The sequence below is a fragment of the Xiphophorus hellerii genome, chromosome 1, assembly GCF_003331165.1.
Source record: "Xiphophorus hellerii strain 12219 chromosome 1, Xiphophorus_hellerii-4.1, whole genome shotgun sequence".
Taxonomy (NCBI): domain Eukaryota; kingdom Metazoa; phylum Chordata; class Actinopteri; order Cyprinodontiformes; family Poeciliidae; genus Xiphophorus; species Xiphophorus hellerii.
In genome coordinates, this window is record NC_045672.1 from 14,026,382 (window position 1) to 14,050,986 (window position 24,605).

Consider the following 24,605-nt stretch of genomic DNA (forward strand, 5'->3'; position numbering starts at 1 on the left):
AATACACAAACGTCATGAAAAGTCAAGCCTTAAGCAGACTAGGCTAAGCAATATAAAGATAAGATTCAAAATAAAAACAAACATGACTTTTTGTCTGTTTGGATGCGGCTTTTACCAGTTTATCAAAGTTACTGGACATGATTCAGCTGGAGTCAGCACAACTACATTCCTTCAGATGATTATGTAACAACTGTGACAAACCGAGCGACCAAACAACAACACATTACAAACCACATGTCTGTACGAAGTTTCATTTTCTGCAGTGTCTCCTCCATCCAGCATGCCATTACTCACAGATCTGAGCAGTTGCCAGGGATTATTTAGATGCTTAGAGAGGTGCAGCGGCTCAGAACAAAACCTTTCCTTTCTAGGCTACTCAATAAGATGTAGCGGTGAGTTTGTTCTTAAGCCAAATGTTGTCAGGATATCTAATGAAGGATTTCCCTGCATCCAGCCTAATGGTTACAAGTGAGAAAATGCAGACGCTGTCAACATTGAAATCTGTTTCTTTCGGCACACTGAAAGGAAAACAAATGTTTCTCTCTCCTTTGATCTGCTTGCATATTCATTAGCTGCAGTGAAATTCAGTTTATCAAGCAAAAATACCAAAAAACTGCCACAAATTTTACAATAAAAATGTGCAGATTTTGTCAGAAGTGTTCAACTGAGATTTTTATTATCCAATGCAGTAAAAAAAAAAAGATGTTTGTTTACTATTATTAAACTTGCATTGCATCACTTATCCTTTAATTATGCAACTCTTTGTTAGATAAAAATGCAAATCCTGCAAGCATAACTACCGGACAGTGCATCTTTAGTTTTGCAGTTATTGTTTTTAACAGTTTAGAGTTAATTCTGCATTTGTTGTCAAATTTCAGCCACATAGACATTTTTGCAAGTTTCTCCCTTTATGTTTCCACAACTCAGCAAGACTGTGCAGTCACCTCAGCTTTAGTATGGTCTAAAACCAGGCCATGTTGTCATCTCAAGTAACCCCAAACTACGAGCAGCACAACAATTAAGGTAAACACACAAAACCTGCAAGTTAGCTCAGCAAGCTAACGTTTCCTGGAGCTAATGACAATAGCTCCTTGGGCTCCGTCCACTTCCTGGAATAAAGGCGCTACACTAGGGCGAGTTTAAATTACGAAAACACCTCTAATGCTGTATATGAATAGCACTACAGCATTATATAAAAAGGCAATAGATAAAACAATGTAAAGTTGCGTGCTTTGCACGTACTCTAAGCTAACCGGTGTAAACGAGCCGTTTGTTTCCAGGCATTAGACGGCACCTCTGTGGCATTCCCAATCAGTGCTAGTCACTAGCCGCTAACATTTGGTTCACCGTAACCAGCAACAGTGAGGGGCAAACAGCAGCTACCAAACAAGGATGTGCGTTAACAGCACAGCGTTCCCAAACTACTTCCTCACGCTTGTCATTTTTATTATTATTTACTGCCGTATATCAAAGGTGAAAAGAAGAAGCTGATTGCAGCTCACCGTACTTACCTTAAAGAGCTTGCTCTACAACATCTGTGATTTGTTTGATGAGAGACTGCCACAACAAACAATAGCAGCAGCAGCAGCAGGGGCAATTAGCCAACGTTAGTTAGCCAAGTGTCGCCACTACAACAGTAGTAGTACAACAGCTGCAGTGCCACCTGTGTGTCTTTTTCTTATGTAGCTGGAACTAAGCGAGCGGCTTTTGGTATAATGCTGTCATAAATGATGGACTATGAGAATACAGAGGGAGTAATCGTTGCCGGGATGCTCAGACTGGTGTGTATGAGAGGTACTCAGCATGACAGCATCCTTCTTCATCTTGGGGTGAAAGCAGTTAAAGGAGGAGGAGGGAGGGGGGGAAGTTCTCAAAGTTCAACCGGTGAAATACCGCCACCCCCTGGTCAAAGCTGGCAACACCACGCTCAACTGGGAGTCCTGGAGGCTTTAACGCTATCTTCTTCATCTGGAAGAAAACCAGCGCTGTGACTCACAGTAGAATAGAATAGAATAGAATAGAATAGAATAGGGTCATGAGAATGCAGTATGGCAATTATTATTTGGTATGGCAAAGGCACAAAGGTCAAGTAAAAGAGATTAGAGAATAAACTGATTTTTATTTTACATAGTGGCAAGAAAGAAAAAATAATTACAAAAAGTATCATATATGTGTAACATATAAAACATCCGTGTTTAACTTTTTGTGATAATTTCATAAAATATATGCATATATCTCTTCTATTTATTTTAGATTACATTGTTTTTATTGAAATATTTATTACCGTGTGCATTTTACTGGTGGTTAAATATATCCATAGTCACACTGGGTTTTAGTTTTTTTTATGTTTTTTGAAAGCAATGTTTGTTTGTTTGTTTTTTAAGCATATTCCATGCAAAAATGTTCATGGTTTTTATACACTTTTAATAAAATTTTTTTTATTATTATCATTAGAATTTTTTTTTATTGATTTTCCACTTATGAAGAGAGCAAACACAAACAAAAATGGAAATATAAACCTATGTGGTTGGCACAGAGTAATTTACATTAGATTTAGTACATTGTACATATTACAATAACAGTATAGCATTGCTATACAATTTAGGAGCATGACATAATTGAAACCTGACAATATTTTGACTTTCAAGTTCTAGCTTCATTATATTTTATTGTGGATATTAGGCAATATAACAATAGAAAGTAGTGTTTGGTCATGTGCACATTTACATAACACCTTTTCTTTAAGACGCAGGTAGAGGACATCAAACAATCTGTAAAACAGAAACATGATAACCCAGTTTGGGTTTTTCTGGTGCCTTGGTGGTATGAAAATCCATCCACAATCTGCTTGAAGGAACAGGATTCCTTTAAGCTTTAAGCTCTTCAATACAGTGAAGTTGAACATTCAGCAGGAAGACCATTCTGATGGGTATTCATATTTCTTTCATTTCCTTCTTGGACTTGGAGCCCATTCAATCATTGTGCCGTCTTCTACAGAGCCATTCAGACGTTTACTCGCAGTCATTTTGTACATCACATCGGAGTTTCTCATGGTTACATGAATATAAAACACTTAAACTGAAACTTTTTTTTACTGCTCCCACAAAATTTGAAAACTTCTTAAAAGTAGGGTTGGTGCTAGAAGATCAACTAACTAAAAGGAGCTCTGCCATTTCTGAAAAGTACTGAAACATTTAAAGTGTCACTAGAAGCTTGTCAAGTTCCTAAAGGGGTTTATAGCATATATGTTGTAAGGTACGTTCACCCAAATATGGGTTTGTATTGTGTAGATGTGCAGTTTTAACACAATTTACAGAAAATCTACCCTTATTTAACACATTTCCTTGCCGAAATTGTGAGATGTATTATCAGACCTCACCCATGTTAAGTCATGTAGCAATGAGCAGAGGTTGGTAGCAGCTAGCAACATTTACTTTAGTAACTTTTTGTGCTTGTAGGAGTAGTTTTATTATACTATACCTTTTACATTAATTATTGCTTCTGTTACTTCTCGATGCTTGTTTCCTGTTGCCGTCCCCCGGCTGCTCTGGAGTTTATAAGGGACTAAGATGGCATCTAAGTTGTCTAGTTTCTGATGCATTTTAGCTCTTTTCTGTACCGGCTGCCATTTTCCTTCAAGAAAAGCTCATGCCAACATAAATAAAACAACCCTAAAAGAAAATTAAATTACCTTACCTAATTGCAAGGGGGAAAAATCCCTTTAAAAGTAACCTACTTAACAATCACATAAACAAGGGAAAACAGAAAGGTAGCTCTCGCCTACAGACACAGTCTGTCCAAAAAGTTACATTACTTCCAGAGTACAAAAGGCCTTTCAAGCCTGCACAACAAATGAGGTTGTTTGGCTGCAGTCAGTATATAGGGAACTGCTATTGATGATTTACTTGAATCCTGGGAAGCAGGAACAATATTTCTTCTCTTCACAAAGAAGATGTAGTAAGGTTCTCCCTAGTAACTTCACTGAATGATAATCAAACTTGTTTTACTTTATCTAGTGAAACAAGTTGTGTTTTTTTTTTTCAACTTTATCTTAAACACCAATAAGATAATAGTACTATTGTGTACTATTAAACACAATAGTTTGTGTTTAATAGTTTTAAACACAAACTATTGTTTAATTTAAACACCAAATGAAACTTCTGGTTTGTCTTTAGTTTTTTTATTTTCCATCAGCTGCAGTTGATGTTAAGTAAATATACAGTAAGACAGGTACACAAAGACCCTGCAAGCACTTTGACATTTATACAGTATTACTGTAGGTTTATGTTAAAATAAATTTGGAATAAGTTCTTAAGTCTGCCATTAATGTTATTTTGTAATTGTCATGATTTAGTTTTAAATTACCTAAAGTTGCAGCGCATTGTCTGATTACGTAATTTCTAATATATCAAATGTCATTCTACTTTAACTTTATTTGGAAGTATTTTTTATTAGAGTCAATTCTTGGAGTACTTCAGTAAAAAAAAAAAAAAAAAAAAGGACTGTTAGACTATCGATTAAGGCATGACGAGTGGTACTCTAAATTAACGATTTCTCAATTCAAATTTATAAACATTACCAAACGTCAGTACACGCCATCTCTAGACATTTTTATAAGACAAACCCCTGTCCGATTCACGTTTCATTTACGCTACAACTGCTACGTCCCGCAGTTTTCTGACGTTAGACCGTCAGTGAACGGTGGCTGCATTTCAACACTATGACCACAAGATGGCACCAAAACCTTAAAGGACGTTGAAGTTTTAACTCCTTTGTTAATTCCTCATGCACCCTGGCTCGTTGAATAAATTTAGCATTACAGTTGGTCTATAAACTTTGCCTTTTATTATAATGTAAAAAATAATAAAAAAAACCAACTTATGGACTACCCGTTTTGTTTTGATAACATATTTAGGGCAAGAAAAAAAAATATCTCCTTGATGGTTAAACAATGTAGAACAGCTTCAGGAAGGCCTCAAACAAATTAAATTGGTGTGGCACAAACGCAGCAGACCGATGCCACTAGTGAATAGAGCCTCATTTATCTTTGCAATGCTCAGTAGAAAGAGCTCACACAGAGCCTTCAGATTCCTACACCCAGGGGACGGACAGAAATGGAGTCTCACAGGCCTGAGCTCAAGTTTCAACCCCTCACAGCTCACAGACTTGCAGCACTTAGGAAATGGTTTATACAGGAAAGCTTTAGTTTCTGGGTAAATGCTCCCTTAGTGAATAATATTTTAATCATGATGCAGAATGTTTGGGCACAGGATGAAAGGAATAAGAACCAGACACTTTTGAAACTATATTATTTATTACATATTTCTGTAGGGGCTTACAGCAACACAAGACCTTGTCAGAGGCGGAACATTGAACACACAGAGCTCTTACCACTGCTTCAGGATGATCCCTACTAGAGTTACATTTGCTCAAATAATCAGAGGACCACAACCACTACAACTCACAGGAGGCTTAAAGAAATCACACAGCAATGGACACCAACAAGGACCAACACTATTCAGGAGCTAAAGCATATTTTGCAGATGAGCTGAGCCACATGGATGTACTGGGACATAGCACCGCTTTTCCACGCCGCAGTCTTGGACCTTGAATAATAGAGGCGTCTTTTCCATCTTCACTCTATACAGGGCAGGCAAACCTAGCGTGGCGAACAGGTGTGGGGGATTATCTATGAGCAATGAACACGCAGTGGCCCAAGGAAGCTGACCCGGTTCAGATGGGGCGCCTGAAGTTCTTGCCGGCAAAACGGGCCTTGTCACCAAGCTCCTCCTCAATCCTGAGGGAAAGTTACGACCATTTCAGACTCAGAAATCGAGGAATTCATTTAGGATTTGTGGAAGTTTGCGGGAAAGCCTCACCTCAGGAGCTGGTTGTACTTGGCCAAACGCTCGGATCGGCAAGGAGCGCCAGTCTTGATCTGCAAGAAGTTTAGCAATACATTACCCAGGGTTCATACACTTCACACAGTAAAGTTCAAGCATTTACAGTAAGTTTTCCACTTTGAGATAAAAATATAATTTTAAAAATGACAGTTGGATATATTTTATTACTGTTAGTTCCTTGTGATCATATTCTACATCCTACAGCAGGGACAAAGTAAACTATAATATAGCAAAATCAGACATCTCAATTTTATGTTTTGAGATGTCACTAACAAAAAATACCCATAGTTTCAATAATGTTTAAAGTATAGATACAAGAACTTTTATTTCAGTTACACTGATCAGCAAGTCATTGAGCCATTAGGAATAAAAATTCATCACATTAAAACAATCCAAACAAATCATGTTAAGGTAAATTAACTGTCTGCTCAAAATAAAGGCTTAAAGTTACTTTAGAGATTTTATTTCCTAAGTTTTCTGGTCTAAAACAAGAACACTTAGTCCAATTTAATTTCAGCCTGAAAAGTTAAATCTCAGTCCTCATACAGCTTTGCCATGTGTATGAAAACGTCTGGTTTCAACAGTACGTAACATTTTACAAATTTAGGTTTTTAATCAAACATTGCACTTTATCACAAACCCTGATTGGATCTCGACGTGAACAAAGACAGTTTTGTTTGCATCGTCAGCGTTAAATCGATTACCTGTCCAGTGCAGAGGCCCACTACAAGGTCAGCGATGAAGGTGTCCTCAGTCTCTCCGGAGCGGTGGCTCACCATCACACCCCAGCCGTTGCTCTGGGCCAGCTTGCAGCTAAAACAAAGGGTGAATGTTTCAATCTGCTCAAAGTGCATTTACTGCTTTGAATTTAGTCAACAGGACCGCCGTGTTGTGGACACTCACGCCTGCAGGGACTCTGTGACAGAGCCGATCTGGTTGACCTTGAGCAGCAGGCAGTTGCAGGCTTTGTCGGCGACGCCCTTGGCAATACGTTTGGGGTTGGTGACGGTGAGATCGTCTCCCACCACCTGGATGCTGGTGCTGGCTGTGAATTTGGTCCATGCCTCCCAGTCGTCCTGGTCAAAGGGGTCCTCGATGGAAACGACTGAGAGAGAACGGTGGATGTTTAGTATTTTGATGTAAAGTCACTGCTGCCATTTTTATTCCCCAATAAAAAAAAAAAAAAGAGCGGGTGTTATAAACTCACCTGGGTAATCCTTAACGAAGCTCTTGTAGAGGTCAGCCAGCTTGTCAGGGCTGATGTAGCGGCTGGGGTCATCTGGAGACTTGAAGTCCAGGTCATACTTGCCCCCCTTGAAGAATTCGGAGGCAGCCACATCCATGCCGATGACAATCTTGTCGGTGTAGCCGGCCTTGGCGATGGCGTTCTTCAGCAGCTCCAGAGCTACAGATGAGAAAAACATTTAAAAAGGATTTTAACCTCTAATTGAGAGATTTGCCACAGAAGCTCACCGCTAAAGTCAGAAACTAGCAACGCATAAGTCAAATTAATGCTTTTATTTTGAAATATGCAAACTTAAGTACTATTACAGCTAATGACTATTTTAATAATCAATTTTGACAATTAAGTTGATTTAACAAATTGAAACATTATACAAATCTTTCATTTAACCACTTAGGCTTATTCTATAAAATATTATAAGTGCACAAAAAAGCAATTACAAAATCCAATACAGCACTCCTTTGGTTATTGCATGCAACAAAATGAAACGTGAAATGCTGAGCTTTCTGCTTGACTTATCAGTACAACACAAGGCTAATATGGAAATTCTTTCTAATTAACAAATTAAGTAGAAAGCTAATGGTGCTTAATAATGGATCTTTAAAAAAATCTGCACCAAGTGAGTTTTAGGTAGGACATATTTACAGACACTTAAATCTAAAACGTAAGTTTTTGAACAGTTCTGGCTTAATTACAGCCTGACTCCGTTTTATGGAGTCCATGCAGTTCAGTTAAATAAGTGACTACTAAATTAGTCGATCATTCAATTATCGATTCATCATTTTAATTAATCTGATTAATCATTTCAGCACTAGTATTAATTTCTGTGTTTTTCACACCTTCTTTGTTTTCCAGGATGTTGGGAGCGAAGCCACCCTCATCTCCCACGTTGGTGGCGTCTTTGCCATATTTCTCCTTGATGACGTTCTTCAGGTTGTGGTAGACCTCGGCACCGATGCGCATGGCGTCCTTGAAGTTGCTGGCGCCGACAGGCAAGATCATGAACTCCTGCATGGCCAGCTTGTTGCCTGCATGGGAGCCGCCGTTGATGACATTGAAAGCCTAAAGCGAAGCAGAAACGGATCAGCTTTCGAGTGCAATGACTTTTTGGATCGGACGATTGTTTGGGGATGAATCCTCTCAGGATACTGACAGGCACAGGGAGGATGACATCGGGGTTGCCAGCCAGATCAGCAATGTGGCGGTAGAGCGGAACGCCCTTCTCTGCTGCACCAGCCTTGCACACAGCCAGGGAGACGCCCAGGATGGCATTAGCACCAAACTTGGCTGAGGGAAGGAAGGCAACCGTTTTAATGTGATGTAGAAGTATCAAAACTTTTAAAACTCACGAGAGTGTAATGACAAGATTTGTAAGTAGTGAGCATCTTACACTTGTTTTCTGTGCCATCCATGTCCAACATCAGCTTGTCGATCTTCTCCTGCTCCACAACGCTCACATCCTGGATTCAGACACAACAGGACAAGTTCAACTGGAGCAACTAAAATTAAACTGGTTTGACTTGTTGGTTAGGAGCACACACCAGTAGTTACCTGGTGTAACTACTGGTAGCAATAAAGTTCACTCTCTGAGAACTTTACTGCTCTAACTGTACTAATGCACGTTATTTTTAGACACAAGAGGTGAAAGTTATTGGTAACAAAGGATCATTTTACATGGGAAAACTGTAAAGTTAGTCATCTGGTTAAAATATGTTCTGTTAAACTGGTTTTCAAACAAATTATCCAAACAATGAATGGTCCTACCTTGCTGACCAGTGCAGGTGCAATAGTTTTATTGATATGCTCAACAGCTTTAGAGACACCTGCAAGGGACAAGCAGACCATGACTGACAGACAGGAGAAGACCATGCAATGCAGGCCACACAGATGAACACAGAGCATCCGATTTATGTCAATGTATGAGTAAATTATTAAAATATTGTCCACTAACTCAGCAGTTTATGCCACCATTTACTTTGTTTTTTTTAAATCTGTGAACATCTGTTAGTGCCTGACGGACATTAGTCTCCAGAAGCAAACTCATTCTCCATGCTGCTGTGCAGTGCAAAGAGAGTCACCCTTATTTTCCACTTTATTTACCTGGTTACATAACGCAGGCGCCAAGAACTCATTTATATATTTAACAGCTCTTTTGACTCCTAACAGGAGGAACAGAAATGGGGAAATTGAAAAGAAAACATGATGAAGAAAGAGAGCAATAGTTTATAGGAGTGTTGAAATGAGCTGAAAGGTTGCAAAAGGATAGAAGTGTACCAGAGTTTAGAGAGAGAACAAACAGAGACAAGTTACCTTTGCCCATGTAGCGCGTTTTGTCATTGTCACGGAGCTCTAGAGCCTCATAGATACCTGTGGAAGCACCGCTGGGGACTGCAGCCCTGAAGAGACCTTAAACAAGACATGTGGGTTTACAAATGCTGCCTCATGGATAAAGAAAGCAGCATTTAAATACAACTTCACCAAGACAGCCTGCTTCCTAAATTATAATTCTCTGGTGCACAATCTGAAACATCTGAACCCTGTGGTCAACACCACAGTGAGTAAAAGGCACAAATATTCGTCCCCTCCAGTCAGAGGGGAATAAAACACGCAGGGAGGAAGTCGTGCTGCAGATGGCGGTAATGTAATAAGTGAATAAAAAAAACCCAAACCCACCAACTGAGCATGTGCAGAAAATCTGTGGCAGGATATCAAGTCCTGCCTACACAAGCTTAAACCCACTTCAGTCAAAACCTAGAGAAAAAAAAAGCACTATTCGTTTTACTCAGTGGAGCAGCAGAGATTGTATTCTGAGGGGATTTAGTGCTTAGGCCAAGGGGGCACAGTCGCTGTCGAGGCCCTAAGGTAATGCTTAACAAATCATCTGCAGCTAGAAATTGGCACGCAGCAGCAGGGGGCTGCAGGCTGCAACCAATCAGACCATAAATAAGGGGCTTTGCCTCTTCATCTGCCAAATGCAGAAAGAGTAAAAGCTGGCTGAATAAAACGCAGGCTGTTTACACACAGTTCTACAGGTTAGCAAAAAGATGGTGGAAATGTCCAGCAGGACATGAAAAGGCACAATAATGATGGCCTGACTGGATGCAGCAGACGCTCTAATGGGGTTTAGCTGCTGTCAAAACACAGCTGCTGGACTTAAAAGGTTGTCTTTATAAAAAAAAAAAAAAAAAGTAAAAATAGACAAGTTTTACAGTTCACAGAACATGTCAGCCACCCTAAGCTGAGGAAAAGATGGCTGTAGAGTAGCTCTGCAGGGTTTTCAGGCCAGTCCAACTCTTCCATGTCAGTGGTCATTCAGGTTGCTTCATTAACATTCTCTGGACATTTCAGGGGGTTGAGCAACTTCCTTTGTTTCAACCCAAAGAACAGAAACGACCCCAATCCGATACAAAAAAAAAAAAAATTAATAAATGGTGGGCAGGCCATTAGTTAATTAAATGAACAAATCTAAACCTCAGCCAAATGTGTCACAGGTTGAATAATTTACAGCTCAACTGAGCAAAGCAATTTAATTCAAAGATTTTAAACAGATTACTTTTCTGGGACAAAACAGGTTTATCATTTTATTTGAGGTTCGACTTCCCAGTTCAACTTTAGAGGGTAAAAAAAAAAAAGTTACCCTAATTTATGGGGTACAACATATGCCATTTAATTTTAATGTTCATTAAACTAAAAAAAAAAATGCAAACAACTTGCTGGTGCATTTATAGACATATTCTCTTCATGCCAATCAGAGCCAATCAAAGAGAAAACATGAAACATCATTTTTGACAGATTGCCCCACCTCTAATCCCAAATAAATTCAGAGTCTTGGTAAAAATGCTGCATGGTGTTGTGATCCAGAGCCGTTACAGTAACAGTGCGCTGCGGAGGCCGTGTGAAGTTACAGGAGCTATTTTCAAACATTTGGTTTACCTGATCTACTCTGCAGCTGCAGCTGGCAGCAGCACCAGGTCAACAACCAGCTGAACTGTCCTCGGCTTAAGTGATACTTTCCAGGAAGACATCTTCATTACAAGATAAAGAAATAAAAAAAAAACTATTTTAAGGTTTTCGGTTTTCTTCTAAACGTGGCTGGCAGCTAGTCGTTTTCCTTCAAACAAAAATCTGCAGCAGCTTCTTTGATGGAAGTGGTTTTGAATTCAATGAAAAGTGAAGAATTACTAGTTTATTCCCATTTATGAAACAAAGAATAAGGTCCCTAAACTTGATCAAATACCAACTTTGAGGGGGAAAAAAAAAACCCATATTTTTTTATTTTTCAGTATTTTAATGTTTCGAGTGACTTAACCCTTGTATTTCCATGTTTCTGGTCCAACCATAAATCTGATGCATAACCGACAATCGCAAACAGTAATGGACGACATTTTTTTGCTTCAAAAAAATAATCTGATGCGACTCTGGAAAAAGACTATTGCTCTGAGCAAAAAGGAGTTGGGCCATCACTGAAGCTAAGCAAGCCTAAAATAGAATCTCAACACAAAATATATTGCAGAAAGCACAGACATCCTCAACTCTAATGATTAATATATTAACTGATTAATAAATGACAGACCTGGCAATTAAGATTTTAATCGAATCCATAACTAAAAACAATTAGGTTTAGATCATCAGGGCTCGCCTTCTCTACATCGAGGAAAAAAAAGCTAAACTCTCTGCAGACCCCACACATCCTGAACATAAATCATTTAAACTTTTACCTTCAGGTTGGTGGTACAGAGCGCCATTTGTAAAAACAAGCTACCACAGACGGTTTCCTTCCCCAGACCGTCACATTCCTACATATTCAGATTTGTCTCTTTCCTGAAAATAGTTTGATATATTTACAACAGTTTTTATTTCCTTTTTGTTGTACTCTAAAAGTCTGAGAGCAAAGCAGAACTTAAGTCAAATTCCTTGTTTTTGTGGGAAAACAGAATAAATCTGGTATCAATTCTGAAATACAGTCATTTAACATTTAGTTATATTGGTCCACTTCTATTTCAGAGCCTTGGACACTTTAATCTTGTCAAACATGGACTGGATTATCGTGTGCCTGGTTAGAGATCATTAAAAGAATACCATGTGTGATTTAAAGAAAAGTGTTGATGTGTGGGCATTTAGATCTACACGGCCTAGAAATAAGAAACTTCCAAAACATCTCTAAGATATTGGAATATGGAATAAAGAGCTGGATTAAAATTTTGCAGACATTTCCAGGCTTGGTAAATGGTAAAACCCTCAAATTTCTAACCAGCAAGACTGAAACGTTAGAATGTAAATTATCAGGAGGCAAACATCAGCAATATGTAGGGATTATAGATGAGCCTTGCAGTAAGACAGAGACAGGAATACCTTTCTTGGTGTACAGGTCAACTTCCACAGTGGGATTACCACGGGAGTCAAAAATCTCACGAGCGTGGATCTTGAGGATAGACATCGTTCTTTATCTGTTTGAGAGCAAAAAAGTAAATACTCATTAATTTAATGCAGCTCTGCAGAAGAGCAGGCAGCCACACTGCAGAGCAAACAATGACTTGGCAAAAAGTAACCAGACAATACACTCCGGATCAATGTTCTTATTATGTCTTCAGCTGTACATGCCGCCCGACTGATGCAGTCTGACCAGAACGGACGTTATGTTGAAGTCAGAGAGGTGTGGCTTCCTGCAGCAGAATAATCTCTGCAGGTTCATTCAGTTTATTTGACATGCTGGATTACACATAGAAAAGTGTTTCAAAATTCTTGCACAAATGTCCTCTACTGCCAATAATTACGCAACCATTTTAAACTGCAGTATTTAAAAGTAAACGTAGCAGACAATGGGAGTGTGACCGGGCAGAAAAGAATTGTTTGGCCTCTTTTTATTAAAATGATATGGACTGCAGAGCTGAGTGGTGCCCTAATCTCTGGCCGTTGCAGTAGCAGAGGTCAGAGAGGGTTTTCAGACGGGATGTCTGGCCATGACGCCTGGAGCGGTTTATTGATTAGCACTCAGTCCATGCAAACCGTTCCAAATCCAGGCTCTGCAGCCGGATCAGAACCAATGGAAAGAGCTGCCCATAAAAGCCTGATTGGAAATTTGCAAACAGTACACACTCAAATACACAAATGGAAATGCTAAAGTAACCCTGAGGCTAAACATCACCATCGATTCTTTTAATTACTTTTAGCCAGCTACCATAAAATTAACCAAATTTGACCATTATGATTATGGTCAAATCTGATTCTACTGTGGTCTGAATGTAGATCGAGTTGCATATCTATCATTTATCTATTAGACTGCACATGAAGGGATCCTAGATTTGAGCAATTAAACTGCATTTAGGTCCTGAAAATAGAGATGCAGTCAATGCAGTCAAAGATTGGAAATTTATTTTTTTATTACTTAAATGCATCTTATCCAGGAACACTTATCAAATAGGCGATTTATTTGCAATATAGACACAGAGTGGGAATGAGTCTCTTCTGCTCTGACTGCTGGTGATGGTACGGTGTTGAACAGATAACTGTCAGACTGACTGCAGTGCTTGCAGGACGCGGCAGAGGCTCACGGCTCACTAGCTGAGCGTCGTCACCAATAAAGTCTAAGGACAAAAGGAAAGTTGCTAGATTTAATACCAGTTTGAAAAAAAAAAAAAGGGTAAAAATCTGAAAAGTCAAGTAAAGCAACAAATTCTTTAGGCTAAGAGTGTCTGCGTTTCCATTACAAATGTGCGCAAAACTTTGTCGATATTCTGCTAATGGCCAAAAAATAAATAAATAAAAACATCCCCAAATACAGGTGGTTCAATTAAATGAGAAAACCTAGAAAAAATAAAATAAAACTGGCACTGTCTAGTATAATCTTGGCTCCGCCCACTTTGGTGGATTCTTTCAAAATTTGTCAGGAAATTTAGCTTTCAGGGCTAGTTACACTAAAAAAAACTGTGTGATCATTTTAAAATGGTAGATTTTCTGTTTGATTCAAACTACCCCAATTAAGAAAGCTGAAGTCCATTTCACGAGGTTTATAATGAAGCCAAGTTAGGATTGGTTACAGTTAGCATAGGAAAACAAAACCTTTAATCAGCATCAGCCGGGAAAAACCTCATCAGTCCATCTGTTGGGAAGAAGTGTTTCAAATTTAAATAACTACCACCTCCACTTTCCATAATTGACATGTATGATACTGAAGTCATCCGCGCCTTTAAACACTTTTTAAAAACTTTACGGAATAAGCAGGAGAGCTACCTGAGGATAACAAAATGGCATCCATGGATAGATAAATAATTAAACACACCTGATACTTTCTGAAGAACTAAAGGGTTGAAATAGCTTGATGAAACTCATTAAAGACCAGATAAAGTTCATTACTGAGCTGGATGAGTCAATAGTAATGTTGGAACCCTATAGATGGCCATTTGCTGGAAACTGACACTGCCTGAAACAAACCCTGGACTATGTACCGACTTGCTGCACAGTAATTTTCCTTTTCGTGTAGCAGACACGCCTCCGCCCCTGCTGCATTCAACTAGTAGTCCAACTAGTGTGGCACCACCGTGTTCTCCGAAACACCGCCGAACAACAGCCTCTTAATAATGGCTTTTAAAGCAAAATGGAGGGGCGCGTCCACTGCAAGGTGGACCCGCAACTCGACACCTCCTGTTCCCCTCCACACACTGCGGCTCTAAATGGAGCGAAACATCCATACAGCTGACGGCCTGGTTTAAAAATAGACGACGTGCTACATGCTGCTACATCCTGAAGATACCAAACCCCGAGCAGGAGAGGAGGAAAGCTGTCCGAGCTGGGAAATCATCAGCTAACCGTTTAGGTGTCGGCTAACCCAAGGACAAGCGTCCGAGGATGCAGTCGACGACAAAAACCGTAATGTAGATTTTGAGAAGAGAATAAAGTGATAATATTAACATATGACAAGTACTAGTCATGCATAAGAGTTGGTAAGTAATAAGAGCTTGGCCAAGAGTAGAAAGAAAAAGCGGCAAAAGCGCAGTTAAAGTTACCTTTCCGGCCTAACTGTGTGCAAGGACGGCGCTGTCTCTCTCTCTCGTGCGGGCAGGCAGAGAAGGCGCTCGTGACGCCGAGTGCCGGATGATAAGTGGACGGAATCAGGAATGACGCGACCTGATTGGCTGAGACTGAGTCACCGCGCAGAGGCGCAGGAGTGAGGAAGCACGTTCACAGTCAGGCGGTTAAGGCAGGCCGTTATAACATATAATCAAACCGCACTTTGGTTGGTGAGTATTTCAAGGAAAATGCCATATTGGTACCGAGAAAAGTTATGAAACCACCACGAAAAAAGGGGCATAGAATCATTGTATTACATTTATATTCAGTTACATTTATTTGTATTTATCAATCCATAATACTCTGCCTCGAGGCACTTAACAAAAAATAACATACATTCAATCCAGTCAGAGAGATGTATTCAAAGTCAAATACATTCCAGTTCATTATATTAATCAAACAACTTAGTAAAGTGCAGTTTATTTTTTAAATTGGTGAAAAGGTTTTGTAACTAAACCCAGCAAATTGCTTTGAGTTAAGCATTCCCTCCTCCTGGACGAGCCTGTAGCAACACTAGACATTTGACTGCATTGTATCATTGAGTTTGGAGCAATCCCTCATACTGAGCATGCACTTAGCAACCGTGGAGAGGAAAAACTCCCATTTAACAGGAAGAAAACTCCAGCAGAACCAGAACTTGGCTCATTGTGTACGGCTATCTGCCATAATTATCTGGGGGTTTGAGAAGACAGAACATACAACAAATAAACAGAAGCACTGATCCAGGAGTACTTTCTATATTAACGAAAAATAAGTAGTTAATGGAAGTAGTTGATCAATTAGTGGTTCATCTAGTAGGGAAACAGATCATGAGCTTTGAGTCGGTTTTAAATGCTACAGGATGAAATAGAGCACATGCAGTTAGTCACAACAAAAGCTCAGCTAATAGCCGTGTCTAGGAGAAAGAGAGGGTTTAACACTGAAAGACAGGGCCATGTGTTGGCAGCAGTGACTCAGCAATCTAATATGATTAATTATTGAACATGGATATCTAGAATACAAGTTTTCCCAAGTTAGTTTCTTTCCTTTCCATTTTTTAAACTACATCTGCTATCTGAAAGCCAAAGACTCACAAAAATAAAACAGTATATTCTAGCTTGGAATAAGGATGGTTAACATGTGGCAAACGTGTTTGGCTGAAGCCAGCGTGTTATATGGTGCAATAGCTTGCCATACATCCTACTTGACCGAGAAGAAGATGCGGATTTTCTTAATTGAAGCATCATCTAAATGGACAACACAGACAAACACAGTACAGGTCGGCTTTTAAATTAAACGAATGCTGAGAAATGCATGGTTTTACTTGTTTTAAGTCATATAAATTCAATGATGGAGAATGCGGAAAGAAAGGTGACTCAGAAGTGAGTACGTGCAGAGGAGCAGGCAGGGATCTCCCGAGTCAGTGTTTCGTTGTTGGTCACATGTTAGTTGTGGCCTCGTTTCCCGGCAGTGGCTCCCCCTTTTGCTCATTAAAAAACCCACGAAATGAATGGAAATGCGGAAATGAATCACTTCACCCAGCGTGAGACGTGCACGTCAAGTAACACGTTTTCTGCTGATTTAAAACATACTAACAACGGGCGAGTGTAAAAAAATAAAGTTCTTAACCTTCAGATTCAATCACAGTTTTAAAAATTTCAGCCAAGCTTTGATTTTTCTTTTTCACAAACTGCACTCAGGAAATTATATGAATTAGTCATAATGAATAATTTGCGGGTTTCCCCCTCTACCACGCTGCCAGCTAGTCTCTTTATGACACGGTAACTCTGCAGCTGCGCAGTCCACAGCGTGCAGCATCAATAGCAGGAACAACAGAGAGTGAATGACTGCTGCAGTGACCTTGAGACTGCAATGTTTTAAAATCAGTTGCGCCCCCTGGTGCTCACAAAAAGTCACACACCAAACTAATTTCACACACATAGTTAGACGCGAGTATTCCCTCAAGAGTTATTTGTAGATTAATTCAGAAATTTCTTGTCTAAATTAGAACATCTGGCGTTTGAAACGTCCAGATTAACCAAACACTTAGATTAAAATACATAATTTCAACCTGAAAAATAACCAAGTTGTCACAAGCCTGGCATGATGATGCCACGGAGGAAAGAGAGGGTAATCAGATAATATGATCAGACGTGTTGAATAGAAAGAAACAGGTCAGAAGCAGGTTGCTGACTGGAGACTTAAACTCTAGAGACCCCTGGTGGATCATTGAAGACATGACAGATAAAACCGAGAAGGCTCTTAAAATATTTTTTGTGCTGCTATCTTCTTTGCTCTTGGCCCTGGTAGGAAAACTAAAAATGTGCAACAGATATAAGAATTTGGACGTCGTGCAATATTCATTTCCACACAGTTCTAAATAAGTATTTTTTGTTTTTTGTTTTTTTTTTACACAGTTGTTGGTGAGAATGTTGAAAATGAAGAGGAATTTTAGTTTTCAACAGAAAGCCCAATAACATTTCCAATTTTGCAAAACAAAAGTGGAACGTTCCAGTTTGGAAAGTCTTGAGCCAGAGTTAAAAATTTGATGGCACACTGGAGAAGACTGTGAACAGGACAGGTCGTCACAATCTGATAGATCTGGACAAGCTTAGCAAAGCAGAGCAGACAAATATTACAAACTCCATATGAGATATGCTAGTATATGTGAGGATTTGGTTTTTTCCTGTGTGTTAATTGAAGTTTCTGTGTTCTGTTGAGTTTCCGTGTCATCCGGTCTACCCTTGATTGATCCCAGCTGTGTCTCATTCCCCTGATTACCCTCTGTGTATTTAAATCCACCTGTGTCTCTTGTTTCCTTGTCAGGTCTTTGTATAATGCAATTGTCTCTAGCTGCGGTTCCTGTTGCTACCAGTTCTGAGCTCTTAGCCTTCTGCTCACCTGTGCTGCCTGGATTTTGTGCATTATTCTTCATTAAACCACAAATTTCTCTACTACCTGGGCCCACTGTGTCTACCTCACCACTCTACAACCGCAAAACATGACAGTATACTACTATGTCATCTAACAATAAGAATTAAAGTGTGCAATCAGGTGTCTTTTGTACCTTTTCCTTCCTAACACATTTCTATTTTTAGTTGATATGCACAGAATAAATGCCAAATCGAATGTGAAAAAAGTTTTGAAATTATTAGTCATGGCGTCGTTTTTTTCCAACAGGAAAAGCTGGTACTTTTAAGAGACACTACGTGTTACTCTATAATAGGTTTATGTCTTTGTGGGGTTTTCTCCATATTTAAAAATGCAACGTTTTTGCTGCTGCTTGTGTGAACGTAAGTACCATCAGTCACCACTAAGGGAGGCTGCAGCCCAGGAAGTCCCTTTGCTTGTGCAATAACATCTCTGGACTTGCAGCATAATAGTAGCAAAGCATGCCTCTCACAGCTGGGCCTTCTCTACCCAAACAACCCAAAACCCCCAACCACATGCCACTGCCCCAGCAACACCACCGCTCACACAGACACACACAGAACATCTCAAGCCACTCTGTTGCAGCGGACCTGCGATAGACTTTCACCACAACCACACAGCCCAGCCCGCTGATGTTTTTATACTGATGATCACAAACAAACACACCCAAATAGAGTAACTAAAGTACCTAGTATGTACTTTAGTACCTCACTTTAGTAACACACTCATTAGTTATTACTGCACAGCAGCACAAGCCAAACAACTTGAACCACAAAACCAACATGAAGAACAAACAAATGTGAACTTTTATAGTTAATAATGATAATGTAAGAACAGTTACGCAACATGCATTAAGGCAACAGCCTGAAAGTTGTAGGTTTTACACAAAACTCAAGCAAAATCAGCCCTGTTACGGAAATACAAGTCTATGGCTGTCATGCAGACGTAGCAGCACTTGTGCTGGGACTTGCCAGCCACTAACCACTAACCGAAGAATAATTAGTTTATGGGTTTTGCATAATTTATCAGTGCTTTCAAGATCAGTTGCAAAGTCAAGGCATCATCACCAGGAAACAAAACATGGCTGTTTAGCTCTTCCTGTAGCAATAAATCCCCAACCTGAGAAAGACTGCAAAGAATCTGGGAAAAACCTGTAAGCAACAGACAAGCCAGGTTAATCCAGGTGACACAAAAATGTAAACAAAACTAATGTGGAGAAAACAAGTTTAATGTGGTTTTCAATCTGTTTGAATGAACACATCACGTGTAGTTGAAATGGACACCTCTCTTTCAAAATGCCAATCTAGAGCAGTCTTCATACGTAGATGCAATCTTCATGTTGTAGGAGCAAAAGAGAATTGGGTTTCATTGGCATTTAAAGGTCATTTTGACTGGCAAACTAATAAATCCCAGAGGTTTGAACCAACTCATGATTCGTTGAAGTTAAAATGATTAATAAAAGAGTATTTTAATACAAAATGTTATCTAAAAAAAATATACCGATGGCAATACTATTATCTTGACAGCTGTAGACAAGTTTTTTGAAATTGTTAAGACAGTTCCTCTTAAAAACATTATTTACATATAAACAAATTAGTGTCATGAAGTGCAGTAGAGAGGTGGCGAGGCAGACGCTGAGGTTGGAGTGAATGATGGTTGTTTAATGATGAAATAAATTACAAAAGCACAATAATCCAAAGTCCAGGCAGCACAGAATGAGTGGAAGGCTAAGGCTCAAATCTGGTAGCAATTGGAAAACAAGAGCCATCTGACAGCAGACTAGACAGATTAGATAAGGACCCGAGGTGGGACTAAATACACAGAGGATAATCAGGGAAACGAGACACAGCTGGGAACAATCCGAGACTCAATAGACACAGAAACCTAAAATAAACACAAAGTAAATTCAAATCCTCACAATTAGTAAGTAAGAAGTCCATATTCTCTACAGTAATAAGTGATAACAAAGTGAGGAGCCAACTACAGTAGAAGCTAAAATCTGGTTCCGCACTTTGTTGAACCATTTTCTGTCTGTCAATTGAACCGTTCTATTAATCCATGTTTAAGTCTTCCCAGACCTCTGCTTTTACTGTCTCAAAGATTAAACTGGTCTGCACGTCTGGACTGGACCATCCTGAAGAAAGGTCACTCTGTTTTGTGTTCTCATGCTGGAACTGCTTTCACTGATGGCTGCAGCAGACCAAGTTCGGTCTGAAGCATGAAACACCTGTGCTCAGAGATGAACTCTGGCTGGACCTCTGTGAAGGCCGGTTCAAAGACTTTGTAATGCCACCCACAGTGTCAATGTGATGGGCTGAAGCCTTCTGCCAGCATGTGACCCCTGAGTGGAGGACAGACGGATGTCTTCAGGTGGTCATTTATCTTGCTGTGTCATTGAGGGTGAAAGAAACATATCCATGGAGAATGAAATGGTTCACTTCTTCATGCCCTCTGGTCTCCATTGTTTTGCTAGATACCAAATAAGAAGGGTAGGATGTTTTCTACACAGGTTCCTGGAAAGACTTGTACATATCGCTAACTCACAGCTTAAAAAGTGGAAACAGGATGTTGTAGAAAAGTTGGTCAAATTCAAGCCAAATCACCTTTAATTCTGACCAATAGAAGTAGATTGTTGTTCATTCTTATGCTTTTTTGTGTTTGCTGCTCAAGGGTCTCTTCAGTGACTCCTGATGAGTTTTCTCATAATCCTTAGAGGACGATTTTATACCTTGGATGTAGACAGTGCTAACAAACAGACTTTGCCTAGTCTTTCTAAATTTATCGTAAATGGATTCATGGTTAATGTTGATTGATATTAACTTTGAGTGAGTTGAGAGAACATGAGATATGTTAACATATGTGACATGGCATTAATCTATGCTGCACATATCACTCATTTGGTTGTAGCATTGATCGTTCATAAAAAGTGTTTGCAAAAAAACCCCCCAGGGAGGTTTGCTGTAGTCAGCTGTGGTCACAGTTTCTGTCTCAGAAGGGAACTTGTGACATTGTGATGTGAAATGGACGCTGTGAAAAGTGCGTAAGTGTGACAAAGTGGTAAAGTGTAAACTTTGCTTATTCAGAGTCTTGTCTGGTCTTAGACGAAAAGAGCAACAGGGCTGCGTTGGATGCATGCAGCTGAGCTGTAGGGCTGAAACGAGCAGAAACAGACAATTTTCTACAAAACCATAACACAAAAAGCAACTCAAAAGATAGACAATCTTCTTCACAGTTATGTCAATTTATTACAAAAGAGGATGTTTGGTTAAACAATGGTTGCAAGTGGCACGTTTCTTGATCTTTCCACTTTTATAAAAACAACCTACCAAGATGTATCAGCTAAAATGTACTGTGTCATGGCAGGTGTTGAAATCATTAAAGGTTCTTGTGACTCAATGTGTTGAGAAGCTTAAGCTTTTAAATAGAATAAATAGTTGAAATAATGCATTAATGAGATTCTTTAGAGGAATGCTTCATAAAGCATCGGCTTCCTTGCAGCACCAACAACAAAAGACATGTTTTCCAGAGAGGAGGAACTGAATTGCTGACAGACTGGCTGCACTGGGCAACTTTCAGGTGTGAACATGTGTTGCTTTGAGAGCAGGGCGTTGCTGGGAAAGAGCAATGGATCTTCACGCTCAGCGGACTTCTTTTAGAAATGGTAAACAAAGCTGAACTTCTCAACTAGTCAGCTCCTTCCCTCGATCCAGGATGCTGGATCGACAATGCATTCTGTGCAAACAACATGACTCTGGTCCCCCAGCGACCAGCTGATGTATTTGACACAGTAGTGTAAGCTCGGAGAAAGACAGCTTCCCTGACTGGCCTGGATGATTTTTGCTGTAGTTTCTGGAAGGAATATTTGAACTGAAACAATATAAAAGCCATTACAACATATGTTGGTGTTTATTTTCCCTGTAAACAACTTTAATGTACTTTATTCAGATTTTATGTGACCACACAACACAAGTAGTGCATGACTAAAGGAGGAAGGAGAATTATTCATGGCTTCCAAATTGTTTTACAAATGAAAATCACTCGGCTTGAGTCATTTTGAGTTTGTCTCTACCAGCTACCTATTTTTCTTTGCAAATAGAACAATATAGTGACGTTGTGGAAGAATTTTTAAGTTGTGTCTTGCGATGGATGGTATATTACTGCTGTGTTTGTCTCTATAAAGGAAACTACAAGTAAATTTAAATTTTTTGTCATCATTGCATTTTATGCTTATGGTTAAATCAAAGCTTACACTTGGTCCAAAGCAATAAATGCATGCTGTGGCTATAAATCTGTTTTTCATCAGTTACAGTTTCTTTGTAAGGTTTTATCTTTTCAGTCATGTGGTACAAATATTCATTCACAGCCTGACAAACCTGATCAAAGTTACACCATTAAGTCTGGATGCCATTTGTCTAAAGCCCAGGAAAGATGGCACAGATTACAGTAGACTAAATATGATGGATTTTAGCCATCGCATTTAGAGCTACATCACGTCAGGCTTTTACATTTCATAAGACTGATATGTTGACTATAGAACATTTATCCTGAAATAAAGAAATTCATACTGGCAAATCTGCAGCAAAGAAAATATTTTATGATATGGGTGTACACAACGAGGACAAGGCCAGATGTGTTCAGTCGTTGTGGAAAACTACAGTGCAGTGATCTTGCAAAAACAACAACAACAACAACAAAAGGTGACATTAAAACAGGAACTGGTTGAAAATGAAACGGTCGGGTAGTTTTCAGGCCAATTTCTTTAAAACCTGCAGGACAGATCACTCACTGTAACTTTATGTTTTGGTAAGAAGCTCATTCTGACATGTTCGGATTTTACCTCCTGACCCACATGCAGAATCAACAAGTCCAAGTAAAGGAATTGGCTTTATTTTTCAAAAGAACAAGCAACAATTGGCAGGTCTTCTTGATGTCTCCACCAAGATCCTCGCTGGAAAAGATGTATTACTCGCACTCACACACACGCACACAGGAACCCTGACACATTCTCCATTTCAGGATATATATATATATATTTTTTATTGCTTAAGATAAGTAAAGCCGTCGGACAAGAGAACTAAGCTGGTATTTTTTGTGTGTGCATCTCTTCTTTGCTGAAACATGTTGGCTTTAAATGAGCAGTTTGGTCCTGGCTTCTTACTGTGATCCTGATAATGTCCTCAAGATGTTAAGAACCATCATTGTGGTCATGGTGGGGATGAACCTGGTAATTTACTGGGGTAGACGACAGCCAAGGTTCTAGTTTAGTTAGACACTGAGGAGCATCATGTCTGTGGCTTCTTAATGATCTCACTCTTTGTGCGTAGGACAGTCTTTCATGTCTCCTTTGCCCATAATGATCTGGTATACTGGTTCCCTTATCCCAGTTAATATAATTTAGTTTTTAGTTGTTTTTGACCCAATATTAAAGCAACTGCTGTTTAATGAACTACAGATAGCACTTGAGAAAGGAACAATTTTAATCCAATTTGTCTATTAGGTGATTTAACAGATTTTCTTTTTTAAGTCTTTGCTTCTTGCTTCCTGTTGAGGAATTTGCACCACAGCTTTTGTCCAAGCTTTTGTACTGACATCAGGCAACTTTAAAGAAAAAGAAAAAAAAAAAAAGAAGCAAGATTCCCTCAACACTGGATTTGTTTCTTGCTTGATTTGCATCTTTTTGTGTCTAAGAGCAATAATTTATGTGTTGGAGAGCGTTACAGCTTTTTCAAAAACAATTCATTACAAGGATTCCACAAATCATTCAACGATGTTTGTTTTCCAGACTGTAAAAACATTTTAAACATTAATAAATCAATCGAGTTCTTGGCAGAGTCGGACTTTTTTGTTGTGAGACGATATTTACAGTGATGGGAAAATGTGTCGATAACTCCGTGTAAACCCCATGAAAGAAAGGGTTGTAAAAACAACTGGATCAGCAATAACATAAAGTAATCATTATTTTATTATATTTCCGTATATATATTCATATCTGATCCTTCTTTTTTTTTTTTTTTACTTCTTTTTGTTAAGGTTTGCAGCACTTGCAGTCAGCTAGGTTGGGGTCAACTTCTTTAGTTGTTTCTGCCTTACTGCAGTAGATTTGTTGCTGTTTGATCTCATTGTCCTGCTGCAGTACTCAGGTTGAATAAACCTCCAGCTGTAGGACTGAAAGCCTTATGACTCTACAATACTTTGGTACGAAGAGGCGTTGATGGACTATTTACTAACAGAGAGGCTGGTAGGTCATGTGGCTGCAAAACAAACCAATATCTTCAACCTCCCATCATGCCTGACAGTTAGTTGTTTTACTGTTTTTGGTTGCAAACATGGTGCAGTGCATTAAGACATGATAACATCTTCGTCTTATCTGTCCAAAGAAGACTGTTGCAGAAGTCTTGAGTTTCTTTTTTTTTTTTTTTTGAGAGAGAGGTTTGGCTTGCTTTTGCAATAGTGTCCAAGAAGACACACAGAAAACAATAACA

At 39.2% G+C, this 24,605-nt stretch overlaps 1 protein-coding gene across 2 annotated transcripts; it reads right to left on the reverse strand.

Annotated features, from left to right (window-relative positions):
* Positions 1-5,292: 5,292 nt before the first annotated feature.
* On the reverse strand, positions 5,293-15,298 carry eno1a (enolase 1a, (alpha)). 2 transcript variants are annotated; one of them, XM_032572676.1, is made up of 12 exons: positions 15,150-15,298; positions 12,499-12,593; positions 9,457-9,552; positions 8,911-8,969; positions 8,537-8,606; positions 8,300-8,433; positions 7,986-8,208; positions 7,111-7,308; positions 6,807-7,008; positions 6,608-6,716; positions 5,880-5,938; positions 5,293-5,797 (listed from the first exon to the last, which is right to left on the reverse strand). In XM_032572676.1, the coding sequence occupies exons 2-12, from the start codon at positions 12,581-12,583 to the stop codon at positions 5,734-5,736; spliced, it is 1,299 nt and encodes a 432-aa protein (XP_032428567.1). In that variant the 5' UTR covers positions 12,584-12,593; positions 15,150-15,298; the 3' UTR covers positions 5,293-5,733. The 2 variants fall into 2 exon arrangements, with proteins under 2 accessions (XP_032428567.1, XP_032428577.1); XM_032572686.1 differs by lacking the exon at positions 8,911-8,969 and adding an exon at positions 9,247-9,305.
* Between the last annotated feature and the right edge of the window lie 9,307 nt (positions 15,299-24,605).